We start from the raw sequence: 26,603 nt of genomic DNA on the forward strand, positions 1-26,603 counted from the left end.
AATAACAAACTAAAGTGCAAATATTGTATGGTACGGAACAGATTAACCAGTGACACTTCAAATACAATGTGGCTGAGAGTTCAGAAGCCTAATGGCCTGGGGGAAGAAACGGTTTCTCATCCTGACCACTCGTGTTTTTATGATGATACAACTTGACAATCATGAAAGCTGCTATATACATGTGAATCTTTCTTTATATGTTTATACCAGGGGTCCCCAACCTTTTTTGCATTGTGGACCGGTTTCATATTGACAATATTCTTGCGGACCGGCCGACCCGGGGAGGGAGGGGGGTTGCCAACGAACAAGAGTAGCAGTCAAGTACGTTTACCCCAATAAAGACTACAATTACCATGAAGCCTTGCGCAGGCACTAGTGCGCATGCGTTTACATGCCGAGTTACAAATCGTTTTAGGCAATTCTGTTCAGGGGGCGGGGGTGTTAATCACGATCAGAATATAGGTGATAAATGGCTAATACACTCAATTTCGTGTCTAAAAGGGATTAACTGATGAATTTAATATTAAACACACAACGCATATTTTCCTTGCATGAATACAGTGATAAGTCAATTATCAGGGAAGCTTGAAGTAAGTGTTGAACGAACTTCCAGTAGAAGTGGTAGAGGCAGGTTCGATATTATCATTTAAAGAAAAATTGGATAGCTATATGGACGGGAAAGGAATGGAGGATTATGGGCTGAGTGCAGGTCGGTGGGACTAGGTCAGAGTAGCGTTCGGCACGGACTAGAAGGGCAGAGATGGCCTGTTTCCGTGCTGTAATTGTTGTATGGTTATATAAGTCACCTACAAGTCAATAGCATCATAACATTTTAAGTAACATTTGGATATTAAACACACAGCACTTATTTTCCCCTTATGAACACACAAAATCATTGCAACACACCAATATTGCTGAATCAGTGGGAGCCCTGGGCTTGTTTCCCTGCAACAAGACGGTCCTATCGAGGGGTGATGGGAGACAGCGATACTCAAAGGGGGTTCCTTATGTCCAGTCTATTCCGCAAGTTAGTTTTCGTTGTACTCATTGCAGAGATGTGTTGTTAATGGAAGCAACGTTTTCAGTGCTTTCGTGGCTATCTCAGGATATTTAACCTTGACTTTGATCCAGAACGCCGACATGTTAGGTCAAACATACTTTTCAGCCCGCCGTCATTTGCAAGCTTGAGGAGTTGATCTCCTTCCCGCGCTAAAATGGATGACACGCGGGTAATGACCTTGCGTGCGTTCAAGCTCAACAGTGGGCGTGACAGGGAATGAGGAAAGGTGCAGCTGACTCATATCGCCAAATCATATCGTTTCCTCGTGGCCCGGTAGCACATGCTTCGTGGCCCGGCACCGGTCCACGGCCTGGTGGTTGGGGACCGCTGGTTTATACAGTGCTTTCAATCACCAACAAATGGCCTAAGACTACTTATAAGACCGGAGCAGAATTAGGCCACTTGGCCTATTAAATCTGGTCGCAATTCCATCATAGTTGATCCATCATCCTTCTCAACGCCATTCTCCTGCCTGCTCCCCATAATCTTTAACACCCTGACTAAGCAAGAACCTATTTATCTCTGGTTTAAATATACTCAATGACTTGGCCTCCACAGCCATCCGTGGCAACCAAATCCACACATTCACCACCCTCTGGCTAAAGAAGTTGCTTCTCGTCTCTGTTCTAAATGGGTACCCTCCATTCCGAAGCTGAGCCCTCTAGCCCTAGACACACCCAATTTAGGAAACATCCTCTCCACATCCTCTCCATCTAGGCCTTTCAATATTCAATAGGTTTCAATGAGACCCTTTTCATATTTCTAATCTTCAGTGAGAACAGGCCCAGAGCCATCAAATGCACTTCATACATTAATACTTTCATTCCTGGAATCGTGGGCCATGTCTGGACCCTCTCCAATGCCTGCACATCTTCTCTTAGATAAAGGACTCATTCCTGCTCACAATACTCCAAATGCAGCCTGACCAATACCTTATAAAGCCTCAGCATCACATCCTTGCTCTTATATTCTATTATATTCTAGTCCTCTCAAAATGAATGCTAACATTGCATTTTCCCTCATACCACCGACTCTACCTGCAAGTTAACCTTTAGTGAATCTTGCACAAGGACTGCCAAGTCCCTTTGCACCCCTGATTTTTGAATTTTCTCCCCGATTAGAAAATAGTCTATGCCTTTGTTCCTTCTACCAAAATTCAAACCACACACTTCCCGACACTATATTCCATCTGCCACTTCTTTGCCCATTCTCCTAATCAGTCTAAGTCCTTTGACAGACTCCCTGCTTCCTCAACACTACTTGCCCCTCCACTTATCTTTGTATCAGATGCAAACTTGACCAGAAAGCCATCAATTCCAACATCCAAATTATAGACATATAACATGAAAAGAAGTGGTCCCAATATCGGTCCTTACGGAAGACCAGTTGTCAATGCAGCCAACCAGAATAAGCCCCCTTTATTCTGACTCTGCCTCCTGTCAATCAGCCAATCTTCTATCCGTGCGTGTATCTTTCCTGTGATACCTTGGGCTCTTACCTCGTTAAACAGCCTCATGTGCAGTACCTTGTCAAAGGTCTTCAAAAAATCCAAGTAAACATACACTGACTCTTTGTCTATTCTGCCTGTTATTGAATTGAATTGAATGATCTTTATTGTCATTATACATAGGTACAATGAAACTCTGTTTGGCTTCCTCTCAGGCAATTAAATAAAGCGGTAGATAAAAACAAGACAGTAATAGAAAAACAATATTAAATAGATAAGAAACAGGAAATAAGATGCAGCAGCGCCAGAGTATCACAGTAATGCACAAAGTGCCGTTAGTGCAAGTACTTGAGCCCTTGAGTGTGCATGTGTGTGCTCACAGTTTCAGTCATTGTTCTGTGGGAGTGGTGTGATGGAGGCCACAGCTCTGGGATAGAAGCTGTTCCTCAGTCTATTTATTCTGGCTTTTAGTGTCCTGAACCTTTTGATGGACAGCAGAGGATCAAACAGGGAGAGGCCGGGGTGTGTGATGTCTCTGGTTATGCTGATTGCTTTCCTCCTGAGTCTGCTGGAATAGATGGTGTCCAGTCCTGGGAGCTCCATCCTGACAATTTGCTGGGCTGCCTTCACTACGCGATGCAGGTCCCGTCGCTCAGCGGCTGTGCAGCTGGCATACCACACTGTAGCGCTGTTGGTCAGGATGGTTTCAGTTGTGCTTCTGTAGAAGTTAAGCAACAGCTTTTGTGGAAGTTTAGCCTGTTACAGCTTTCTGAGGAAGAAGAGTCTTTGTTGTGCCTTTTTTTACAAGCAGCGAGGTGTTGGTGGTCCATGTCAGCTGTTTTGACAACATAACTCCACGGAACTTTAGGTTTTCCACACTTTCCACTACCTCTCCATGTATATGGAGGGGGGTGTGTACTCTGTCCTTTGATCTCCTGAAGTCAATGATCACCTCTTTTGTATTAGAAGTGTTAAGGACCAGGTCGCTGTCCTCACACCACTCCATCAGATGATCCACCTCAAGCCTGTAGGCTGTTTCATCCTTGTCCGAGATCAGGCCAACCACTGTGGTATCGTCTACAAATTTAATTATGCAGTTGGAGGTGCAAATAGGGGTGCAGTCATGTGTGAAGAGTGTGTAGAGCATAGGGCTCAGCACACAGCCCTGCGGGGTGCCTATTTTTAAGATGAGGGTGATGGAGGTGTGCTTACCAATTCTGACTTGCTGTGGTCAGTCTGTGAGAAAGTCCATGACCCATGAGCACAGGGAGGAACCAAGGCCAAGAGTTTGATGACCAGTTTATGGGGGATGACTGTGTTAAATGCATAACTGAAGTCCACAAATAACACCCTCACATAAGTGTTCGGTTCCTCTAAGTGAGTCAGAGCAATATGGAGGGCTGTTGTAATTGCATCCTCTGTGGAGCGGTTTGCCCGGTAGGCAAACTGGTGTTTGTCCAGATCAGGTGGGATTATAAGCCTTAATGTGTGACAGCACAAGTCTCTCAAAGCACTTCATGGCTATGGGTGTCAGCGCTACAGGGCGATAGTCATCCTCAAACAATTCCAACAGATTTGTCAGGTAAGATTTCCCTTCAAGGAAACTCTACTTTATCATGTGCCTCCAAGTACCCCAAAGCATCATGCTTAATAATGGGCTCCGACATCTTCCCAATAACTGAAATCAGGCACTGGCCTATGATTTTCTTTCTTCTGCCTCCCTCCCTTCTTAAGGAGTAGAGTGACATTTCCAATTTTCCAGTTCTTTGGAACCATTCCAGAATCTAGTGATTCTTGAAAGACCATTACTAATGCCTCCACAGTCTCTTCAGGTACCCTTTTCAGAACGCTAGGGTGCAATCCATCTGGTCCAGACAACTTGGCTACTTTCAGACCTTTCAACTTCCGAAGCACCTTCTCCTGAGTAGTAGCAACTACACTCACTTGTGCCCCTTTACACTCTTGAATTCCTGGCATACAGCTAGTGTCGTCCACAATGAAGATTGATGCAAAATGCTTATTAAGTTCATTTGCCATTCCTTTGTCCCCCATTAGTTCCTCTCTACTAAAGGAGGTGTAAGGAGCTCCTTCCCCCCACTAGCCTGCAGGTCACCCTTGGGCAAGGTGTAGCACCTGCTTAGCCCCCCTGATCAGGGTCACATGAAGCAATGGGAGCAGGAGGTGGACGGTTATATGAACAGTCAGTGCACATCACAAGCCCTGGTTATGCCACCACTGACACCAGGCAGATAAGAGCACTGATAATGGCTGAGGTCACCTGTCAGGTAAAGACACTGCCCAGAAGACGACAATGACAAACGACTTCTGTAGAAAAATTTGCCAAGAACAATCATGGGCAGGGATAAGACCACGTCAAACATTACAGCACATGATGATGATGATGACAACGATGACCACGACTACCTCTCCAGTGTCAATTTCCAGCAGTCCACTATCCACTCTCACTTCTCTTTTTCTCTTTATATATAGTATCTGAAAAAAAACATTTGGTATCTTCTTTGATATTACTGGCTCTATGTGTTTTTTTAAAATTGCTTTCTGTTGGTCTTTAAAAGTTTCCCATCTTAAAACTTTAAGATATAGGAACAGAATTAGGCCATTTGGCCCATTGAGTCTGCTCCACTTTTTCGTCATGTTTGATCTAATTTTCCTCTCATCCTCAATCTCCTGCTTCTCCCCATATCTCTTCATGCCCTGACCAATCAAGAATTTATCAACCTCTCTCTTAAATATACATAAAGAACTGGTCTCTACAACTGCCTACAGCAAAGAATTCCACAGATTCACCACTCTCTGGCTAAAGAAATTCCTTCTCATCTCCATTCTAAAAGGACACCTCTCTATTCTGAGGCTGTGACCTCTAGTCTGAGATTCTCTCACCATAGGAAACATTCTCTCCACATTCACTAAATCAATGCCTTTAACCACTCGATAACCTATGAATGAGGTCACCCCCTCGTTCTTCTGAATTCTAGGAAATAGAGCCCCAGGGCCATCAGATGTTCTTCATATGATAAGCTATTCAATCCGGGAATCATTTTCATGAACCTCCTTTGAACCCTCTCCATATCCTTTCAGCATATCCTTTCTAAGATAAGGGGCATAAACCTGCTCACAATACTCCAGTGAAGCCTTACCAGTGCTTTATAAAGTCTCAACATTACATCCTTGTTGAAATCCTCTAACCTTCCACTAATTTTTGCTATATTATGTACCCTCTCTTTTGTTTTATGCTGTCTTTGACTTTCCTTGTTACTCATAGTTGCCTCGTCCTCCCTTTAGTATACCACTTCATCTTTGGGATGGATCTATCCTGCTTTTTCCGAATTGCCCCAGAAAATCCAGCCATTGCTGTTCTGCTGTTATCTCTGCGACTGTCCCCTTCAAATCAACTTTGGCCAGCTCCTCTCTCATGCCTCTGCAGTTGCTTTCACTCCACTGTGACATTCCAACCCTTTTTCCCTACCTGCCTGTCCTTTCAATACATGGTGTATCCTTGGATGCTAAGCTCCCAACTATGATCTTCTTTCAGCCACGCAATGATAACTACAACATACCTGCCAATCTCTAAGCGTGCTACGTTTCACTTACCTTATGCTGTATTCTACATACATTAAAATATAACACCATCAGTCCTGTGTTCATCACCCTTTTCGATTTTGCCGCCATTACACTTCACTGCATCCCACTGACTACAATTTTGCCCTTTCGTCTTCCTGTTCATCCTCACAGTCTCACTCCACACTCCATCTACTTGTATACCAGCTGCCCCATCCTCAGCCCTGTCACTCTGGTTCCCATCCCCCTGCCAACTTAATTTAAGCCATCCCCAACAATTCAAGCAAACCTGCTTGCAAGGATATTGTTCCCCTCGGGTTCAGGAGTAACTCAATGATCCAGAAATCAGAAACCCTGCCCCCTACACCACTTCCTCATCCACTCATTCATCTGTAGTATACTAAATTAATTTTTTAAACTTACAAGACTTTATTCACATAATTCTCACAGGCAAATGTTAGGGAGCAATCATATACACGCAAAAATGTTTATTATAATAATTTTATTATTTTATTGTTATCTTTTATTTAACTAATGTTTTACCTATGAAATGAACACAGCACATTGGCCTTTCACAATGCGCTTTAACAGATCTGGATCAATCGAAAGGGAGAGAAGTTTGACTATTTACATTTCCATAAAAGCACTAGAAACATTCTCCCAAAGTTTCCAGAGATCGGAAGATTTAAATTTTATCTTAATGAAAATTAACATTTTCTTAAAAAGCAAAACTTTGCACTGCAATACTTTGAATGGAAACTGAAAGCATTACAAGAAAGACTTACAGCAGTATAATCTTGCTACATTAGTAATTTGTTGATTAAAGAACTCAAAGGTTAGCAGATACCAAACAGTTTGCTGTGCATGCTTCTTTAAGAACAGTTTATTCTCTGCATTTTATAGAGAGGTGTTGTGCACTGCACACTTGAAAAGCATTGCTCACTTCAGGAAATAAGATTCTTCCCACAGTGGCAAAGTTAACAACCAAAAGAGAAACTAACTTACTTTCTGCATAGGGATGAATATAGCCAAATATCCTGAGCCCATAGTTGATCCATCTTGGTGCCACTGCCAACCTCTTGACCACAGTCCGGGTCTGTAAATGACAAAACAGGAAGATCAATCAAATAAAGTGATCTGTGTTACTCAGATTAGTTGCACAAATATCTTTCAAGTCTCTAGTACACGGGGACTTTCATGTTCTCAGTTAGTTAAAGTTCAGCTTGATTTTACAATTCTAACTCTGATCTGTTTTCTTCATCTTGTCTTTACTATATGAATGCAAGTTAACAACCTTGGAGAAGAAAACACACTTTTATTTCTTCTCAACGGGATATAAACAACAATGTGATGATGTGGATCTATCCAAACTCAGCAACTGTACTCTTCACCCATGCTTGCTTCGCCAAACAAGTGCAGATAAAGCTATCAATAGCTCACAAATTTCATTTGTTCTTGCTTTACAAAAGACTGATGATGGTGGCCTCAAATATAGCAAATAAAAAATAGCAGTGGAATTGAATGGAATGAAAATAAACCAATGTGACAGATTACTAAAAACTAACACAAAATACAAGCTTTTTTTAAAATGTGTTCAGTTGACTTTTACAGGATATTCTTCCATTTTCACAATGAAGGGGGCATTTTATTTTCAAGAAGGGATCCATTGTTACCAAAATGGAGTGACCACACTTTTCTCACGAAAGTGTAATTTCAATCTCCAACAAATTAAAGCACACATAGACTTGAGTAAAAATGTCTAGGCTGTACACTTTAGAACTGTTTGGGTAATAGCTGGAATCAACATGAGCGCTTAGAGGGCCATAAGTTATGGTTTGTGGGTCATAAATTGATGAAGTGGAAGAATTTTTCTCATGCACGGCTTACTTTCTTTCAGAATTATCATAGAGCAGACTCATTGGGCCGAATGGCCGACTTCTGCTCCTATATCTTATGATCATTACTGGTGAAATAGGTGGTGAGCACCTTCCAAAGAACCATAGAAACTACAGCACAGAAACAGGCCTTTTGGCCCTTCTTGGCTGTGCCGAACCATTTTCTGCCTAGTCCCACTGACCTGCTCACGGACCATATCCCTCCATACACCTCCCATCCATGTATCTGTCCAATTTATTCTTAAATGTTAAAAAACAACCCGCATTTACCACCTCGTCTGGCAGCTCATTCCATACTTCCACCACTCTCTGTGTGAAGAAGCCCCCCCCAATGTTCCCTTTAAACTTCCCCCCCCCCACCCTTAACCCATGTCCTCTGGTTTTTCTCTCCCCTTGCCTCAGTGTTCTACCACAGCAATGTCAGATAGGGTTTTTCCACAGTAAAAAATTAAAAGGGAACCTTCACCTGGTGATACCTCCATTCACCTTTCTAGGTCGAGGAATTCGTGTCTTTTGTGCTAGAGTGCATATTTTTGACTGCGTGTATACTTTTGTTTAATCCAGCCGGAGACACAAGAGACTACAGGTGCTGGAACTTGGAATAATCAGAGTCTACTGAAGGCACTCAGCAGGGAAGCAGCATCTGCTGGAGAAAAGGAACAGAGTCTACAGAATCCAGTCCTCACGCAGAGTTGCACCATCAACAGCTCCTTTCCTGCCACACAGAACGCTGCTCAACCCGCTCAGCTCCTCCAGCAGAGTGCTTGTTGTTCTATTTAAGCAGCAAGCTGCTTTACTGGGAATGGATCACCCAGTTAAGAAGAGAAAAATGACATTGTACTCTTGACTTATGCCTTGCAACTAATAGAATTCTTTGGAAAACAAGGCTGTCAATGATTCTCTCTGACTCACTGTGGTTGAAGCAAGCCTCATTTGTCTTAACAACTTAATTAAAATATTCCAAAACAACTCCTATTGTGGGCTTAGTAGCTTCAGCAATACTTTAAGATCATTCCAAATATGTGACTTCCTGTAAGAGGTTATTCAAAAACACTTCACACATTTCGCTTGAAATATTTAACATTTAAGATCCTTTTCATAAGTCTTCAAAATAATACAACATAATCACCACTGGTATAAAAGTAAATAGCTCTGTTCTGCCTTATTTTTGGCAGAAAACTGGCAGTTCATCCTAGTTCCAGCACTCTTAATTCCTTCAGCCATTAGGATCATTGGAGATCCCAAAATATAAACTGCAGCAATAATAATAACTGTAAAGATTGGTCCCAATTTCATTGTACCAGCATGAATGTAATCAATACTTACATGTGGGAAGAGGGGAAAGTGAACATTTTTCCTGAGCTGATCAACAGAGCTGCCACACCAATCTTCAAATATGTGCAAATTCGCTTGACCCATTAACTATACAAAGGAAGCATTAAATATTTTCATTAGTTCACAGCAGTATTTCCATTTTTACATTCTAATTGAAAATTTAATTATAAAGAACTGATAGCAATGATGATTAAAACACTCAGCAAGCCAAGTGATGCCCATGGGAAGAAATACAGAGCCAACATTTCCATTCAAAAATCTTTCTACTGAAAGAAAAATGGTGGAGATTCTGGAAATCTGAAATTATTTTTAAAATATGTTAGAAAATCTCAGCAGGAAGAAGCTTCCATGAAGGTAGAAACAGCTAACATTGCGGGCCGCCAATCTTTCATGATAAGTAGTCAGCTATATTTTTTGGTATTCCATCCCTTTGTTGGTGATCTAGGCTGGCACTTCACTACAATTCTGTAGTGTTAAAGTTGACTGACCTTGACATTTATTTGCAAGTGAAATGTGGTCAAATGGTATTGTGGAGAATACCTTTGCCAAGCTGTCTCGGTGTAATTATTTTGAAGGCACTAACTGATAAACTTTCGCCATTACTGCATGTAGTAAGACACAATGCTGGGGTTCAATAAACTAATGAAAAACCCTGTGTAAATTCACAAACTCAGGAGATTCTGCAGATGCTGGAAATCCTGAGCAACACTAAAATTGTTGGAGCATATTAGACAATATCTATGGAGAGGAGTAAACAGTCAATATTTTAGGCTGAACATCTTAATCAGGAATGGACAGGAATGGGGCAGAAGCCAGAATAAGGTGGGGGCAGGGGAAGGAGAGATAAGACCGGGGGTGAGGGGATGAAGAAAGAAACTGGGAAATGATAGGTGGAAGAGGTAAAGGGCTAAAGAAGAAAAAATTTAATTGGAAAGGACAGTAGACATTGGTAAAAAGGAGGGAGGGGAGGAAAAGAAAAGGGGTGAGAGAGTAGCCAGAATGGAGAACGGAAAATAGAGAAAAGGGGAGGGGAGAGTGATTCCAAGTTTTAGAAAAATGGACGTGCCATCAGGTTGGAGCTAACCAGACAGAATATGAGGTGTTGCTTCTCAGACCCAACCTCATTGAGGAGGGTACAAACAAATATGTCACAATGAGAACAGGAATTCAAACTGAAATGAGTAGCCACCAGGTCTCACTGATATAGAGGCCACCAGGTACTGTAGATGACCCTGACAAACTAGCACGTGAAGTCTCACCTCACTGAATGATCCTATCATGAAGCACCTTTCCCTTCCCTCTCCACTTTCCATAAGGGATCGCTCTCTCCGTGATTCCCTTGACCTTCCCAATGATCTCCCTCCTGGTACTTAACCCTGCAAGTGTGACACGTGCTACACCTGCCTCTACAGCTCTTCCCTCACCACCATTCCTTTCCAATCCTGATGAAGAGTCTCAGCCTGAAACGTGTGCTTATTCTCCTCCATAGATGCTGCCTGACTTGCTGAGTTTCTGTGTCAATTTACATCAGGTCTGCACTCTTAAAGGGGAAACAAATACTGTGTTCATCCACGGCTGGAGGGTACTTTGTAGCTTGGAAATCACTATGGCAAAAGGCAGTGCAGGAAAGGGATTTGGTACCTTATTTTACCAATTATCAGTCTTGAAAACATACTCAACTGGAAGACAGAGGCAGTATGCCAGAAATTCGGATTTATCAGGGGGAGAAATAAGTATAATCACTATAACTAAGGAGAAGGTCCTTGGGAAACTCAAATATCCGAAGGTCGGTAAATTACCTGGACCAGCTGGACTACACAGCAGTGTTATGAAAGAGGTAGATGAAGAGACTGTGGAGACATTAGTAGTGATTTTTCAAGAACCACTAGATTCTGCAATGGTTTTGGAGGATGGAAAAAGTGCAACTATCACTCCACTCTTCCAGAAGGCAAGGAGACAAATACAGGAAATTATAGGCCAGTTAGCCTGACTTCAGTGGTTGGTAAGATGTTCGCGTCCATTATTAAAGATGGTGTACTCAGAGGCACATGATAAAATATTCAGCATGTTTCACTTAAGGGTAAATCATGCCTGACAAATCTGTTGGAATTCTTTGAGGAAAGAATGGGCAGGATAGACAAAGGAAAGTCAGTGGATGTTATTTACTTGGATTTTCAAAAGGCCTTTGACAAGGTGCCACACATGAGACTGTTAAACAAGATAAGAGCCTATTTATTACAGTAAAGATACTAGCATGGATAGAAGATTGGCCTACTGGAATAAGGCAAAGAGTGGGAATAAAGCTTGGCTGCCAGTAAGTAGTGGTGTTCCACAGGGACCAGCATTGGGACCACTTCTTTCACGTTGTACATCAATGAACTGGATTTTGGAATTGATGGGCTTCTGGCCAAATTTGCAGACAATACAAATATAGGTGAAGTGGCAGGCAGCATTGAGGAAGGAGGAAGTTTGCACAAGGACAGATTAGGAGAATGGGCAAAGTAACAGATTCACCATTGCTTGTGTTTTCCAAATAAAACCACAATAACTATAAATACATAAGATAACCTGTATACATAGTTAATTGTATGTTAAGTCAAATCACTTTTTATTGTCCTTTCAACTTTAACTGCTGGTCCAGTACACAGTAAAAGCGAGGCAACGTTTTTCAGGACCATGGTGTTACATGATAATAATAAAGGCATTCATTAGTCTTGTGAGACCATGGATCTGCACCTGGAAAGTTTTCACTCTCCAGGGCGTAGGCCTGGCAAGGTTGTATGGAAGACCAGCAGTTGCCCATGCTGCAAGTCTCCCCTCTCCACGACACTGATGTTGTCCAAGGGAAGGGCAAGAGCCGATACAGCTTGGCACTGGTGTCGTCGCAGAGAACTGTGTGGTTAAGTGCCTTGCTCAAGGACACAACACACAGCCTCAGCTAGGGCTCGAACTCACAACCTTCAGGTCGCTAGTCGAATGCCTTAACCACTTGGCCACATGTTACATGAAACAATACAAAAACTACACTGAACTACGTAAGACAACACAAAAACTACACTAGACTACAGACCTACCCAGGACTGCATAAAGTGCACAAAACAGTGCAGGCATTACAATAAATAATAAACAAGACAATAGGTACAGTAGAGGGCAGTAGGTTGGTGCCAGTCCAGGCTCTGGGTATTGAGGAGTCTGATGGCTTGGGGGAAGAAACTGTTACATAGTCTGGTCGTGAGAGCCTGAATGCTTCGGTGCCTTCTGCCAGATGGCAGGAGGGAGAAGAGTTTGTATGAGGGGTGTGTGGGGTCCTTCATAATGCTGTTTGCTTTACGGATGCAGAGTGTGGTGTAAATGTCTGTAATGGTGGGAAGAGAGACCCCGATGATCTTCTCAGCTGACCTCACTATCCGCTGCAAGGTCTTGCGATCCGAGATGGTGCAATTTCCGAACCAGGCAGTGATGCAGCTGCTCAGGATGCTCTTGATACAACCTCTGTAGAATGTGGTGAGGGTGGGGGGGGTGGAAGATGGACTTTTCTCAGCCTTCGCAGAAAGTAGAGATGCTGCTGGGCTTTCTTTGCTATGAAGCTGGTGTTAAGGAACCAAGTGAGATTCTCCACCAGGTGAACACCAAGAAATTTGGTGCTCTTAACCATCTCTCTGGAGGAGTCATTGATGTTCAGTGGAGAGTGGTCGCTCTGTATCCTCCTGAAGTCAACAACCATCTCTTTTGTTTTGTTAACACAAGATAATCTGCAGATGCTGGGGTCAAAACAACACTCACAACATGCTGGAGGAACTCAGCAGGTCCGGCAGCATCCGTGGAAACGATGAGTCAAAAAAATTATGTTTCGGGCCGGAACCCTTCGCCAGGACTGTAGAGGGAAGGGGCAGAGGCCCTATAAAGAAGGTGGGGGGAGGGTGGAAAGGAGAAGGCAGGTAGGTTCCAGGTGAAAAACCAATAAGGGGAAAGATAAACATGTGGGGGAGGGGAAGCAGGGAGGTGATAGGCAGGAAAGGTGAAGAAGGAATAGGGGAAAACACAATGGGTAGTAGAAGGAGACGGAACCATGTAGGACTCATCGTTTCCACAGATGCTGCCCAACCTGCTGAGTTCCTCCAGCATGTTGTGAGTGTTTCTTTTGTTTCGTTCACATTCAGAGACAGGTTGTTGGCTCTGCACCAGTCCGTTAGCCGCTGCACCGCCTCTCTGTATGCTGACTCACCGTTCTTGCTGATGAGACCCACCACGGTCGTGTCATCGGCGAACTTGATGATGTGGTTTGAGCTGAGTGTTGCAGCACAGTCGTGGGTCAGCAGAGTGAACAGCAGTGGACTGAGCACACAATAAAGTGATGCTAGGCACAGGAGTGATGGATAATAAATCAGCATAATTTTGGTCCCATGTCTTATGGTCTTAAAGAGGATATTCAACAAAGGGCTTGAATGGTAGGGGCAGGAGGACCCTAAGGCCTAAAATAAAATGGGTACCTAAGGTGATGGTCAGATATGTGAATCCATGAAGTGATACCTTGAAGAAGGTCTGTGCTGTTGTTGGAAAATGTGAAATGACTTCAAAACTGGTCAACATCAGTGAAACAGCAGCAATACCTACACCAGACCAGTCACACATACATTCCAAATGTCATCCGCACTGCCAATTCTTTAAGCACTTTCTTTTTTAACCAGTTCTTTTACACACTATTTTTTTTACTTAACACACACTCTACAACGGACATGGTTTTATTTTTTGAACTGACTTCTTTCTTGTAAAATTTTGTATAGCTTAAGTTGTTAATTTGTTTTGTTTTGAGAATGCAGTGTAACTGATATGATGTACCTGCAATGCTGCAAAAAAGCAAGTTTCTCATTACGCCTGTGAACATATGTACAGCAGATTCCAGTTATATCAGCTATCACTTAATCAGGGCAACTCTTAAAGAACAAAAACTAATCCAGAAAATAGCTAGGCCTTCTTTAGTTTATTTGAGACACTGCTGCTTAACTGGGGCAGCAGACTAGCATCAGTCTTGTTTGCCCAATGGATGCCAATTTAAAAGGCAGTGACTTTTGATCATTTTGGTTTTTATTTTTACTTTAAAAATTTTCAGACCCTTGCCAAGATGCAAGAAAAAGATTTCAGACTAGCTGAAAAAATTACCCTCTGTGTCCGCACTTTTATTCACTCACAATCAAAAGAACAGAGCAGCATACAATGGATGAATTCTTCTGCCAATAACTATTATGAACGAATACACAGTTTTATAACAGTGTAGTGGTATTGGTAGTGTTCTAGTTATCTCTATACTTCATTTAAATACATAATTTGTTACTTATCAATTTCATCAACTTTGCCTCCAACTTCCACCCTTCTCTTAAATTCACTTGATCCATTTCTGTCATCTCCCTCCCCTTTCTCAATCTCTAGTTTCCATCTCTGGAGACAAACTGTCCACTGACATCATCTATAAGTCTACCAATCCCATGGTTATCTTGACTATATCTCTTCCCACCTTGTCTCCTGTAAAAATGCTATTTCTTTTCTCAGTTCCTTCATCTCTGCTGCATCTGTTGCCAGGATGAGGCTTTCCTTTCAAGTACATCAGATTTGTCCTCCCTTATTCAAAGGATGGAGTTTCCCTTCCTTCACCATTGATGCTGCCCTCACCCGCATCTCCTCCATTTCCTGAACATCTGCACTCACCCCATCTTCCCACCGCCTAAACAGTGATAGAGTTTCTCTTGTCCTTACCTAGTACCCCAAGAGCCTCCACATCTGACATACCATTCTCCACAATTTTCGCCATCTTCAAAGGGAACCTACTACCAAACATGAGGCCACCCTCAGGATGGAGGAGCAATACCTTGTATTCCATCTCAGTAACCTCCAACCAAATGGCATGAATACCAATTTCTCCTTCCAGTAAAAAAAACTTCCCTCCTCCCTCCTCTCTTCTGCTATTCCCCACTCTGACCCCTTACCTCTTCTCACCTGCCCATCACCTCCACTTGGGTCCCCTCCTCCTCCTCTTTCTCTAATGGTCCACTATCTGCTCCTATAACATTTCTTCCTTTCCAGCCCATTACCTTTCCCATCCACCTGGCTTCACCTATCATCTTCCAGCTATCCTCTTTCACCTCCCCCCACCTTTTTAATCTGGCATCTTCTCCCTTCCCTTGCTTTCTAGTCCTGATGAAGGGTCTCGGCCCAAAAAGTCAACTGTTTATTCATTTTCGTTGATGATACTTGGCCTGCTGAGTTACTCCAGTATTTTGTGTGTTATTTCATAATCCTTTCAATCGTAACAGGCAGATTGTCTAAATATATTCCTCACACCATAATTGCCTTAGCTAACCACCCCTCTAGCAATAAGGTACCACACGCCTCTCTCACATCAGATACACAATTACCACTTGTCATGGAGTGGCAGCAGAGCTTCTCAACCATTAAAGGAGAAAGTCACTGCATCTGATCGTTGCAGCTACCTGGAAAAATCATTAAACGGCTCAGAGTGAGATACAATTCCCATTATCTAAAAGTCTGCATAAAATTTTAGTGAGAATGGGAAGCGTAGTTCTAACCTTTCATTTTTGGCATGAACCATATCCATCTCACACAAGGAGGGGGCCTTTCCACATTAACACACAGAGAAGAAACTGGCATAACTTCCATTGCAACACAGCTAGAAGTCACCCAACACACAAGTTGCACTGGAAGTGCTGACGTCTGCTGACCTTGCTCTGGATTCCTAAGTTGGCAGGAGCTTCCACAATATAACAGCACTCCAGCAATCAAACATCCTACAGACTGATAAAGTGGTTGATAACCTTCTTCGGGGGATGGCAGTGACTCCAAAGGTACAAACTGGCCGTATGAGATCATCACTAATGTTTTTTCAAATCCTGGTTAGTAATCTGTCAGGTCAATGTTTCTGGGTTTAGTTTCCTTACTTCTTTGATGTTTTCTTTTTATTGATCTGAATTAATGTCATTTAGACCCTGAGTTCTCATCTATTCTGCTACATATATTGCATCTTCTGCAATGAAAACAAAGACAATTTTGTTTAATGGGACAGTGCACTTTTTATTTCCAATTACAATTTCTGTTATCACTATCTCCTGAGATCCAATTTATTTTTCCTCTCATTTTACAAAGCTTTAGAAGCTCTTCATCTTATTTATATTTCTTGTCAATTTATTCCCACATTCCGATTGCTCTCTTTATCAGATTTTTGATTATTTGTTCTTGTGTCCTGAGACACTTAAAATCCTTAGATCTCCCACTCTTCTTGGCAAAGTTATAAATCTAATATCATTTTTAACCTTAGTCAGTGTTTTCACAGACAGTACTTGTTTCTTGATGTATATTAATTCATAATTTTGCATCATCAGAGGAATTTGGGAGGGTTACAAAAACAAATCTTTGAAAGTATAGTCCCAGTTGAGGAGAGGATATTGGTTATTATAACACTGAGCGTCATAGGAAGTCATTCCTGCCTGTGGCCATCAAACTTTACAACTCCTCCCTTGGAGGGTCAGACACCCTGAGCCAATAGGACGGTCCTGGACTTATTTCCTGGCATAATTTACATATTACTATTTAATTATTTATGGTGCAACTGTAATGAAAAACAATTTCCCTCGGGATCAATAAAGTATGACTATGACTAAAGAGCACACTTAGTGGAAAGCGATAAGTGTCACACTGAAGTTTTCTGAATATCTGGTTAAGCTTTAGCCAACGTAGGGTGTGCAATGCTGGGCACCAGATTTCAGGAAGGATGCCAATGCTTAAAAGAAAGTAAAGGCTTCAGCAGGTTGGTATGTGGGATTGGGTGGAGGAGTGTGTGTGGGTGGAGGGTGTGGCATTGAGGTTGGTGAATTCAAGGAAAGGTTCACAAGGCTGAAAGAAAACCCAATGGTGATATTCATTACTAAGAAATGGAGGAGGAGATACCAGTAAGCAGCCAAGAAAAAAGATACTCCAAAGAGAATGGAACAGTGAGAAGCTATCCATTTAAAATACTTACAAAATGAACTGCAGGTAAGCGGAACACAATTTCAGTGTACTGAAAGATGCCACATTAACACACTAACTAAAAATGTGGTAGAAACATAGAAAACCTACAGCACAATACAGGCCCACAAAACCGTGCCGAACATGTCCTTACCTTAGAACTACCTAGGCTTACCCAAAGCCCTCTATTTTTCCAAGCTTTTCTATCCGAGAGTCTCTTAAAAGATCCTATCGTTTCCGACTCCACCGCTCTCTGCATTTTTAAAAAAAACAACTTACCCCTGACATCTCCTCTGTACACAATCAAATTATCTTAGAATTAACCTTCAGAATATAATTGGACCTGCACCGAGATTGTATGAGCAGAATAAATGATTACACCTGTCAAAAACTGTAGTTTTAAAATAAAATTGATATTGACATATCTTAATATAAACATTATTAACCTCCTCCAAAACCAAATCTCTTTTTAAAAAAATTGCTATTTGCCTTTTTCGGATAACTTGCCTATGAGTAATGCCTTCACCAAATTGGTACAGAGTTGCAAGTCAAGGTTGAATGTATTAACATATTGTAAACAATTTAAATAAGCAATTTCCAGCATCTGCAGAATTCCTGTTGTTTGCGTGTAAATAAGCCACATCAGTTTTCAATGCTGGGACAAGTTATTTCCCTCCATTTCTCCTTTTAACGTTTTTTTCTCTCTTTTTCAACAGTGTCACCATAGACCTTGTCCTAATATGCTTCATTTTTAGTCTATCCAGCACAAAGTGTCAATTTGCAAAATGTTTTGAACACTTTGAGTCCATGGTGCAATAAGTTCTGGTATTCATTTTATTTTTCATCCCTCTTCAGCTGATCTTTACCACATCCATACCCAAAATCTGATACCTATTTATATTTCTGCAGTGGGGATTATGTTAAATTCAACTAGATTATAAATTCTGCCTACAACATGAAGTGCTACTATGCTGCCAGCAAATGCACTTCGATAAACCAGTCCAGTGACGTGAATACATAAGACTACATTTACACTGTATGAAGGATGGCTACTTTGAAAACTGTATTCTTTTTAAAGAAGAGCTTAGTCCATTGACAGAAATGACTCCCATGTCACTATTTTATTAAGCAAAGGAAGCATCACAATTTTCCTGGCAATAGTTATCTTAACCAAGCTCACTCTGAACAATTTATGAGGGCATAATCATGATATTATATATGGCGGCCAGCTGTATACAATAACTTAATCACTTTTAAATTGCAATGATGATCATATTCCAACACCACATTACCTGTAAAATGACTTGGCATGCAAACCCTGCTGTATAATATGCATAGTTGTTTCACAAATTACGATTAATCTCTTGCCTTCCAGTTAAACTCTGAAATGCTTTAAAAGGGTCTTTGCATGTAGCTGTTTAGGTCAGGCTCCACCAAAGCCACAGTTTGGGACCATAGGGTAAATCTATCTGTGGAGCCAGGGGATGTGGACAAAGTTTTAAGTAGATAGTTGCCACATGTATTCACCAAGCAGAAGTATGTGGGGGATACTGGACTGTGAAAGGAACATATGGATTGGCTGGAACACTTTCATTAAGGAGGTAGAAGCAATTGATGTTTTCAATTGCATAATAGTAGCTAACTCCCCTGGGCTGGATGAAAACACAGGGGATAAGGGAGGAGACTGATAGGGCCCTGATGGAAATTTTTGCATCTTCACTTGGCACAAGAAAACCATAGAAACTACAGCACAGAAACAGGCCTTTTGGCCCTTCTTGGCTGTGCCGAACCATTTTCTGCCTAGTCCCACTGACCTGCACACGGACCATATCCCTCCATACACCTCCCATCCATGTATCTGTCCAATTTATTCTTAAATGTTAAAAAAGAACCCGCATTTACCACCTCGTCTGGCAGCTTATTCCATACTCCCACCACTCTCTGTGTGAAGAAGCCCCCCCACTAATGTTCCCTTTAAACTTTTCCCCCCTCACCCTTAACCCATGTCCTCTGGTTTTTTTCTCCCCTTGCCTCAGTGGAAAAAGCCTGCTTGCATTCACTCTATCTATACCCATAATAATCTTATATACGTCTATCACATCTCCCCTCATTCTTCTACACTCCAGGGAATAAAGTCCCAATCTATTCAACCTTTCTCTGTAACTGAGTTTCTCAAGTCCCGGCAACATCCTTGTAAACCTTCTCTGCACTCTTTCAACTTATTTATATCCTTCCTGTAATTTGGTGACCAAAACTGAACACAATACTCCAGATTCGGCCTCACCAATGCCTTATACAACCTCATCATAACATTCCAGCTCTTACACTCAATACTTTGATTAATAAAGGCCAATGTACCAAAAGCTGTCTTTACGACCCTATCTACCTGTGATGCTACTTGAGTACCAGAGTACCAGAAAAAAGTACGAGAAAACTGGAAAACAGCTAATGTGATTCCTTAGCTAAGACAAGCGAGAACCTATGAGCCTTATATGTATTTGGAAAGGCAGGGACTAATTAGGGCTGGTCAGTTTAGCTTGTGAAAAGGCAAGTACTGCCTCACCAAATGTACTGAGTTTTTGAGCAGGTAACAATAGAGGCAGGGTGGTAGATGTTGTCTATATGAACATTAGTAAGGCATCTGACAAGATCCCACGTGGCAGGCTGGTCGGAGTGTTAAGGTGCATGGGATCCAAGTTCAATAGATTCGTTGAATCCAAAATTAACTCAGTGATGGAAGAATGTTTTTTCTGATTAGAAGTTTGTGACTAGCAGTGTACCACAGGGATCAGTGCTGGCCTCTCTGTCGTTTGTGACATATATTGAAGACTTGGATATAAGTATGATTTGTTAGTTTGCAGATGACACAAATATTGATGTAATGCTTAGTGAGAAAGGTTGTCTAAGGCCACATCAGGGTATAGCTCAGTTGGAGATTCGGCAGTGCACTGACAGACAGAATTTGATCTGAACAAGTGACAGATGAATCATTCTGTGAAATCATTACATGCACAGCAAATGTAGAGAATCAAGAGGAAATCCACAAGGTTGTTGAAAGCTCTCTCCACCACTGAGCACGTCTACAAGGAGCACCGTCGTAGGAAAGCACCATCCTTCATCAAGGACCCCCACCATCCAGGCCATGGTCTCTTTTCAATGCCACCATTAGGAAGGTGGTACAGGAGCCTCAGGACCCACACCACCAGGTTCAGGCACAGTTATTACCTCTCAGCCATCAGGTTTTTGAACCAGAGGGGATAATTTCACTCATCTGAACTCTGAAATGTTTCCACAACTCATGGACTTACTTTCAGGGCCATTTCATGTCATGTTCTTGATATTCATTGCTGATTTATTTAGTATTTTTTTTCTTTTTGTATTTTCACAGTTTGTTTTCTTTTGCACACTGGTTGTTCGTCTTGTTGTGTGCAGTTTTTCTTTGATTCGACTGTGTTGCTTGGTACTTACTGTGAATACCCACAAGAAAATGAATCTCAGGGTTATATATAGTGATATACAGGTACTTTGATAATACATTTACTTTGAACTCTAAATGAAAGACTTCAGTCATGGGAGAAACAGGTAGACTGGGTTGTTTTCTATGAAGCAAAGGGCGATGGTCTGATAGTATACTAGATTAAGAGAGGCACTAATAGAGTAGATGGTCAATATCTTTCTCCCCCACAGTAAGGGTATGTGAAGTTGAGAGGAGGTAACTCATTGGTGATGAGAAAGACATTTGTTGTGTGTGTGTGTTGTTTTTTTTTACACAGAGTGGCTGACACCTGGAAAGTGCTGCCAGTGTAGGTAGTGGAATCAAATACAATTACTATGTTTAAGAGGTAGTTAGACAGATGCTTAAATGGGCAGCAAAAAGAAGGATACATTCCTGGTACAGTAGTGGATTTGCATAGACGAACAAAGAGGTTGGAATGGACATGATTAGCTAAAGGTCTATCTCTGTGTTGCACAACTTCATAAATTGGAAGCATTCTACATTGTAAACAAGTTCCGAGCATTTCCACGAACACCAACCAATTATTACAGTTACAAGAGCACATATTATGTACAACAATGGGTCTAGAAATTTGCTGCCCTTGACGTGAAAAATAAACTTAATAAAGGAACTACAAAAAAGTGACCTAGAAATATTGAGATTGGGCAATTCTCCTTCTCAGTTATGTAATATTTGTTTACTGTGTGAAAAGTCCAACGACAGTAATCCAAACATTAATTTAAAATGCTCTGTATTCATCATCAGAGATAGGTGCTGACATAAAAAGGAAGAGCTTGAACACAGCATCTTTGGCAGTGCCCACACGGACAGCTGCACAAGCTCACCAATCAGTGCCTAAGCCTTTGTCTTCTGACCTTCTCTGAAGAAAAGGACTATTTGGAGAGGTGTCAATGGAGGTGTAAGGTGCTCCTTCCCTCCAGTCACCTACAGATCACCCTTGGACAAGGTGTAGCACCTGCTTAGCCCCCTGATCAGGGTCACGTGAAGCCATGGGAGCAGGTGGTGGATGGTCGTATGAGCAGCTGGTGCACATCACAAAAACTGGTTATGCGACTACTGACGCCAGGTAGACAGACTCTTAAAGAGTATTGCTAACAGCTGGGGTCACCAGTCTTGAAAAGACAATGCCCAGAGTAGGCAATGGCAAACTACTTCTGGAGAAAAATTTGCTAAGAACAATCATGGTCATGGAAAGACCATGATCGCCCACTTCATACAACATGGCTCATATTGAACGAACAGAGGGAAGTTTAGCTGAAGAAAAAATAAAGTATTTGGAATACTGAATATTTAAACAATGACACATCAGCATCAAAATGTAATTGTTCAATTAAAATAACTCAAAATGATGCATAGTATCCTGCTTCAGCAGTCAGAAGCCAGCCAGCATAATTTTCCTGAAAAATTTGGGCATGGAAATCTGGGCAGGTCTTATGGTTTCTATTTACATATACGTTTTATTACATTGGCTCAATTGCCAGGACACCTCATGAATTGCTTCTTTACTTTTGTAATAACGCCACATACATTATTACATCATTGCACTGACCATAATCGTAGAAATCCTACACTGATGGGTTATTGCAAAATTCAGCTATGATCTGCCCTTGTTGGAATCTCTCAGCCCCTGGAAGTGACAATCAGGGGCCTTTTTACGACGAATGCAAGAAACTTTCCAAAGTGCAACAGAAAACTCTAGCTATAAATAAACCACAAAGGCACATAATGAGGGGAGGGAGGGGATACTTCTAATTCTCTACAATGACTAACAGATTTTCCTTTCCCTTCAATTTCAATAGAAGTAAACAGAACAAAGAACGCCAGCCAACATGTAATCTTCGGCATTGTGGCCAAATATTCTCAGGAGACAGCATCTGACTTTCAAAGCTTCAGTGTACTTCATTCTGTTTTACCTAGAAGATCATAGATTCTGTAAACCGTATGCAGCATTAACAACAGTCACACATGGCATTGCCAATTATGACTCAAACTAGGTGCAGCTTGTAATCTGAAACCCCTGCACCTGCCTCTGTTCATCATCCAAGTCTCATGAAAACTTTCTCCCTGTCAAGTCAGTGGAAAGATTACTATTAATTTTTTAACTACAATACCAGATTTTATTTGATAACATAAATACAAGAGATTCTGCAGATGCTGGAAATCCAAAGCAACACACACAAAATACTGGAAGAACTTAGCAGGTCAGGCAGCATCTATGGAAATGAATAAACAGTCAACATTCTGGGACAAGAGCCTTCTTCAAGACTGGAAAGGAAGGGGGAAGGTGTCAAAATAAAAAGGGTGGGGGGGGGGGAGGTAAAGGAGGACTAGATAGAAGGCGATTGGTGAAGCCAGGTGGGTTGAAAAGGTATAGGGCTGGAGAAGAAGGAATATGGTAGGAAAGGAGAAAGAGAGGGAGGAGGGGCACCAGGGGTTGATGATAGGCAGGTGAAGAGAAGAGGTAAGAGGCCAGAATGAGGAATAGATGAATAGAGAAGGGAGGGGGAAAATTATTGGAAGAAGAAATGGATGTTTACGCCATCAAGTTGGAGGCTATCTTGATAGAATACGAGACGTTGCTCCTCCAACCTGAGAGTGGTCTCATTGTGGCAAAAGAGGAGGCTACATACTGACATGTCGGAACAGGAATGGGGATAGGAATTAAAATGGTCAGCCACCGGGAATTTTTTTTTTGGCAGATAGAGATGAGCTGCTCAATGAAGTGGTTCCCCAATTTACAGTGGGCCTCACCAATGTAGAGGAGGCCGCACCAGGAACACCGTATACGGTAGATGACCCTAAGAAATTTGCAGGCGAAGCGTTGCCTCAACTGGAAAGACTGTACGTGGCCCTGAGTAGAAGTAAGGAAGGAGGAGAATGTGCAGATGTAGCATTTCTGTCATTTGCAAAGATACGTGCCAGGAGGGAGATTAGTGAAGAGGGACAAATGGACAAGAGAATCACGGAGGGATTAATCCCTGCAAAAAGTGGAGAGTTGGGGGAGTGGGGGGTAAAGATGTGTTTGGTAGTAGATTCCGTTGAAGATGGCAGAAGTTGCAGAGAGTGATGTGGCTGAATGGGTAGTAGTTTAGGACAAGAGGAACTCTATCCCTGCTAAGGTAGCAGGAAGATGGGTTGAGCGCTGATGTCCAGGAAATGGAGGATATGGGTGAGGGTAGTATTAATAGTGGAGGATGGGACACCCCGCCCTTTAAAGAAGAACATCTCTGATGTCTTGGAAAAGCAAGCTACATCTTGGGAATAGATGTGGTGGAGATGAAGGAAGTGAGAAAAGGGAACAGCATTTTTATAGGAAACAGGGTGGGAAGAAAGATAGTCAAGGTAGCCATGGTAATCAGCTTTATAAAAGATGTCAGTAGTTAGTTTGCCTCCAGAGAAAGGGACAGAGAGAGATCAAGAAAGGGGAACGAGATGTCAGATATGGACCAAGTGAATTTAAGGGCAGGGTGGAAGCTGGAGGGAAGGTAGATGAAATTGATGAGCTCAGTATGTGTGCATGAAGCAGCACAAAACAATCATCAATGTAGTGCAGAGCAACAAATGGAAATGTTTTTGGCAAAATAAAATTCTAAAGCTTCCATAATATTCTCAATCCCAGGTACTTTGTCCCTTAGGAAAAACTGACAATATGAGAAGCAGACTTTAGAGAATAGAAATATACAGAACAATTTTTAAAAGTACTTTAGTGCAGTGTAATATTGGTGTAGTAGCAAAACTAAGCAATTCCGCCCTTTTGGGGAGAGCAGAAAAGCTGTTGTATGAGGGAATTTGGAAATCTCATTAACCAGTAATTCTGGGGCATTCATCATTTCTAGAAAGATGTGGGAACTTGCCCTGAAGGAATTCATTCAAAATTTGAAAATATTCGATATATAGACCATGATAAGTACAAGTGAGCACTGTTGACTCTTATCTAAGTCCAAAGCAAAGACATTCTAGATAATGCCAAAAAAGTAACTTCCCAGCAATTCTCTATACACTAAATTCATAATAAATTTAGTTGTGAGTCCAAGTAAAGAACACTGAAGGATATTCGCAATATTCTTTTAACAAAACAGAGAAAAATTCCTTCATAACAACTAATCATGAATGAATGTTCTGGGCTCTGCTGAAATTAACTCTGCAATGAAGTGGTGCAGATTGAGGTGGCACGGCAGTCTGTGTTCCTTCTTACAGCTTTAGAGACCTGGGTTTGATTCTGACCTCAGCTGTTTCCTCCCACATTCCAAAGATATGTTGGTAGGCTACTTCACTGCTGTCAATTACCCTTTAGCATAGGCATGTGGCAAAAGAATCACAGGAATGATGGATATATGAGAGAAAATAAGCTCAGGGATGCAAGGAAAAAAAAGGGGGGGGAATGGAACAGATGGAGTTGCTTTACTTTTTCTATAATGTATTAGGTATGGTGAGAGACATTGTCCAATAACTCAAGGAAACTAAACAAGCATTTCAAAAAATGTTGAACTTCATCCGTCAATGAAACTCCTTCCCTCACCCACTGCCCAACGTAATTAGTGTCTAAGCAATGACTTAAAAAGGTCTTTTGTTCCTACATAAGGTAAAGCCCTCTTAAATTAATTCATTTAACCATTTTGGAATGAATTCAGAAAGGCAATGTTTGGACAATAATAACAATGCCAGTCAAAAGAGTAAGTAACTGTAGAAGAGTGTACTATGTTACATGCAATCATAAACATACTTCAGCACTGGCAGAATTCCTCCAATCAATCAGAAAACAAATGCCAACCTGTACTTGTCTCTTTAAATTTTATATGTTTTATTTTGTTTTTAAGAAATACAGCACAGTAAACTGCCCTTCTGGCCCAACTATGCTACCGTGCTAGCAAATTTACGGTGATGCCACTTTAATTGCTGTATCTGTTGCCCCAGCCTTTCATTAACTGAAGTTAAAAGTTAAATAGCAACAATACCCTTCAGAATTAAACATTCAGCAAAATGGTAAGTCATGTTGAGGACTCTGCAATTACAGAGTTTACTGTGGCAAATAGTAAGGTTACACACTGACGTAAGAGAAATCTAAAGAAAGATAATTATCTAAATAGAAGAGACTACAAATGAGTGAAGATCAAGATCTAGATATTCTGCATGAATCTCAAAACGTTAGCGGGCAAGTACAACAAGAGAGAAAATGGTATATTGACCTTTATTGCAAAATGATTGTAGTTTAGAAACAGGTACGTATTCTTTCAATGTATAAGGTGTTGGTGAGCCCACGCCTGGACTACTGTGCACACGTCTGGTCCCTTGATCCAAGAAGGTATACAGCAGCTCTGGAGACTGTCCAAAACAGATTCACTAGGCTAAATCACAGGATAAGAGGACTGTCCTACCAAGAAGACAAAATAGGTTGGGTCTGTTAGCTTAGAAGCTTAGAAGACAGAAGGATGGTCTTAATAAAAGATAAGTTCCTAAGAAGGCATGAAAGGACAGATGTTTGAGATGTTTTCCCAAGTGGTAAAGACTCAAACAAGTGGAGATGGTTTCAGGATAAGAGAGGAGTCACTTAAAATTGAGGTGCGTGGACTTCTTGAAAAAGGAAGTGAATCCCTAGAATTCTCTATCCCAGACTGCTGTGGAAGCTAGCTCATTAGTAGTTTTTGAGTGAAAGTAGAAATGATTGGGCAATGGAGAGCAATAGGACTCTAGCAAACAAGAGACACACACGAAATGCTGGATGAACTCAGCAGGTCAGGCAGCACTTATGGAGAA

General features: G+C 41.6%; 1 protein-coding gene across 4 annotated transcripts in view; it reads right to left on the minus strand.

The window, feature by feature from the left end:
* Positions 1 to 26,603, minus strand: part of b4galnt3b (beta-1,4-N-acetyl-galactosaminyl transferase 3b) — a 163,378-nt gene that overhangs the window by 61,789 nt on the left and 74,986 nt on the right. For all 4 annotated transcript variants that reach the window (XR_011887135.1, XM_072267699.1, XM_072267698.1 and 1 more), the window contains exons 3-4: positions 9,308 to 9,403; positions 7,092 to 7,182 (exon numbers count right to left, since the gene is read on the minus strand). Coding sequence is in view for 3 of the 4 variants with exons in the window: in XM_072267699.1 (XP_072123800.1) it covers positions 7,092 to 7,182; positions 9,308 to 9,403 (187 nt within the window). In the remaining variant the exon portion in view is untranslated. The remainder of the gene's footprint in view (positions 1 to 7,091; positions 7,183 to 9,307; positions 9,404 to 26,603) is intronic.

The sequence above is a fragment of the Mobula birostris genome, chromosome 9 (assembly GCF_030028105.1).
Source record: "Mobula birostris isolate sMobBir1 chromosome 9, sMobBir1.hap1, whole genome shotgun sequence".
Lineage (NCBI taxonomy): Eukaryota > Metazoa > Chordata > Chondrichthyes > Myliobatiformes > Myliobatidae > Mobula > Mobula birostris.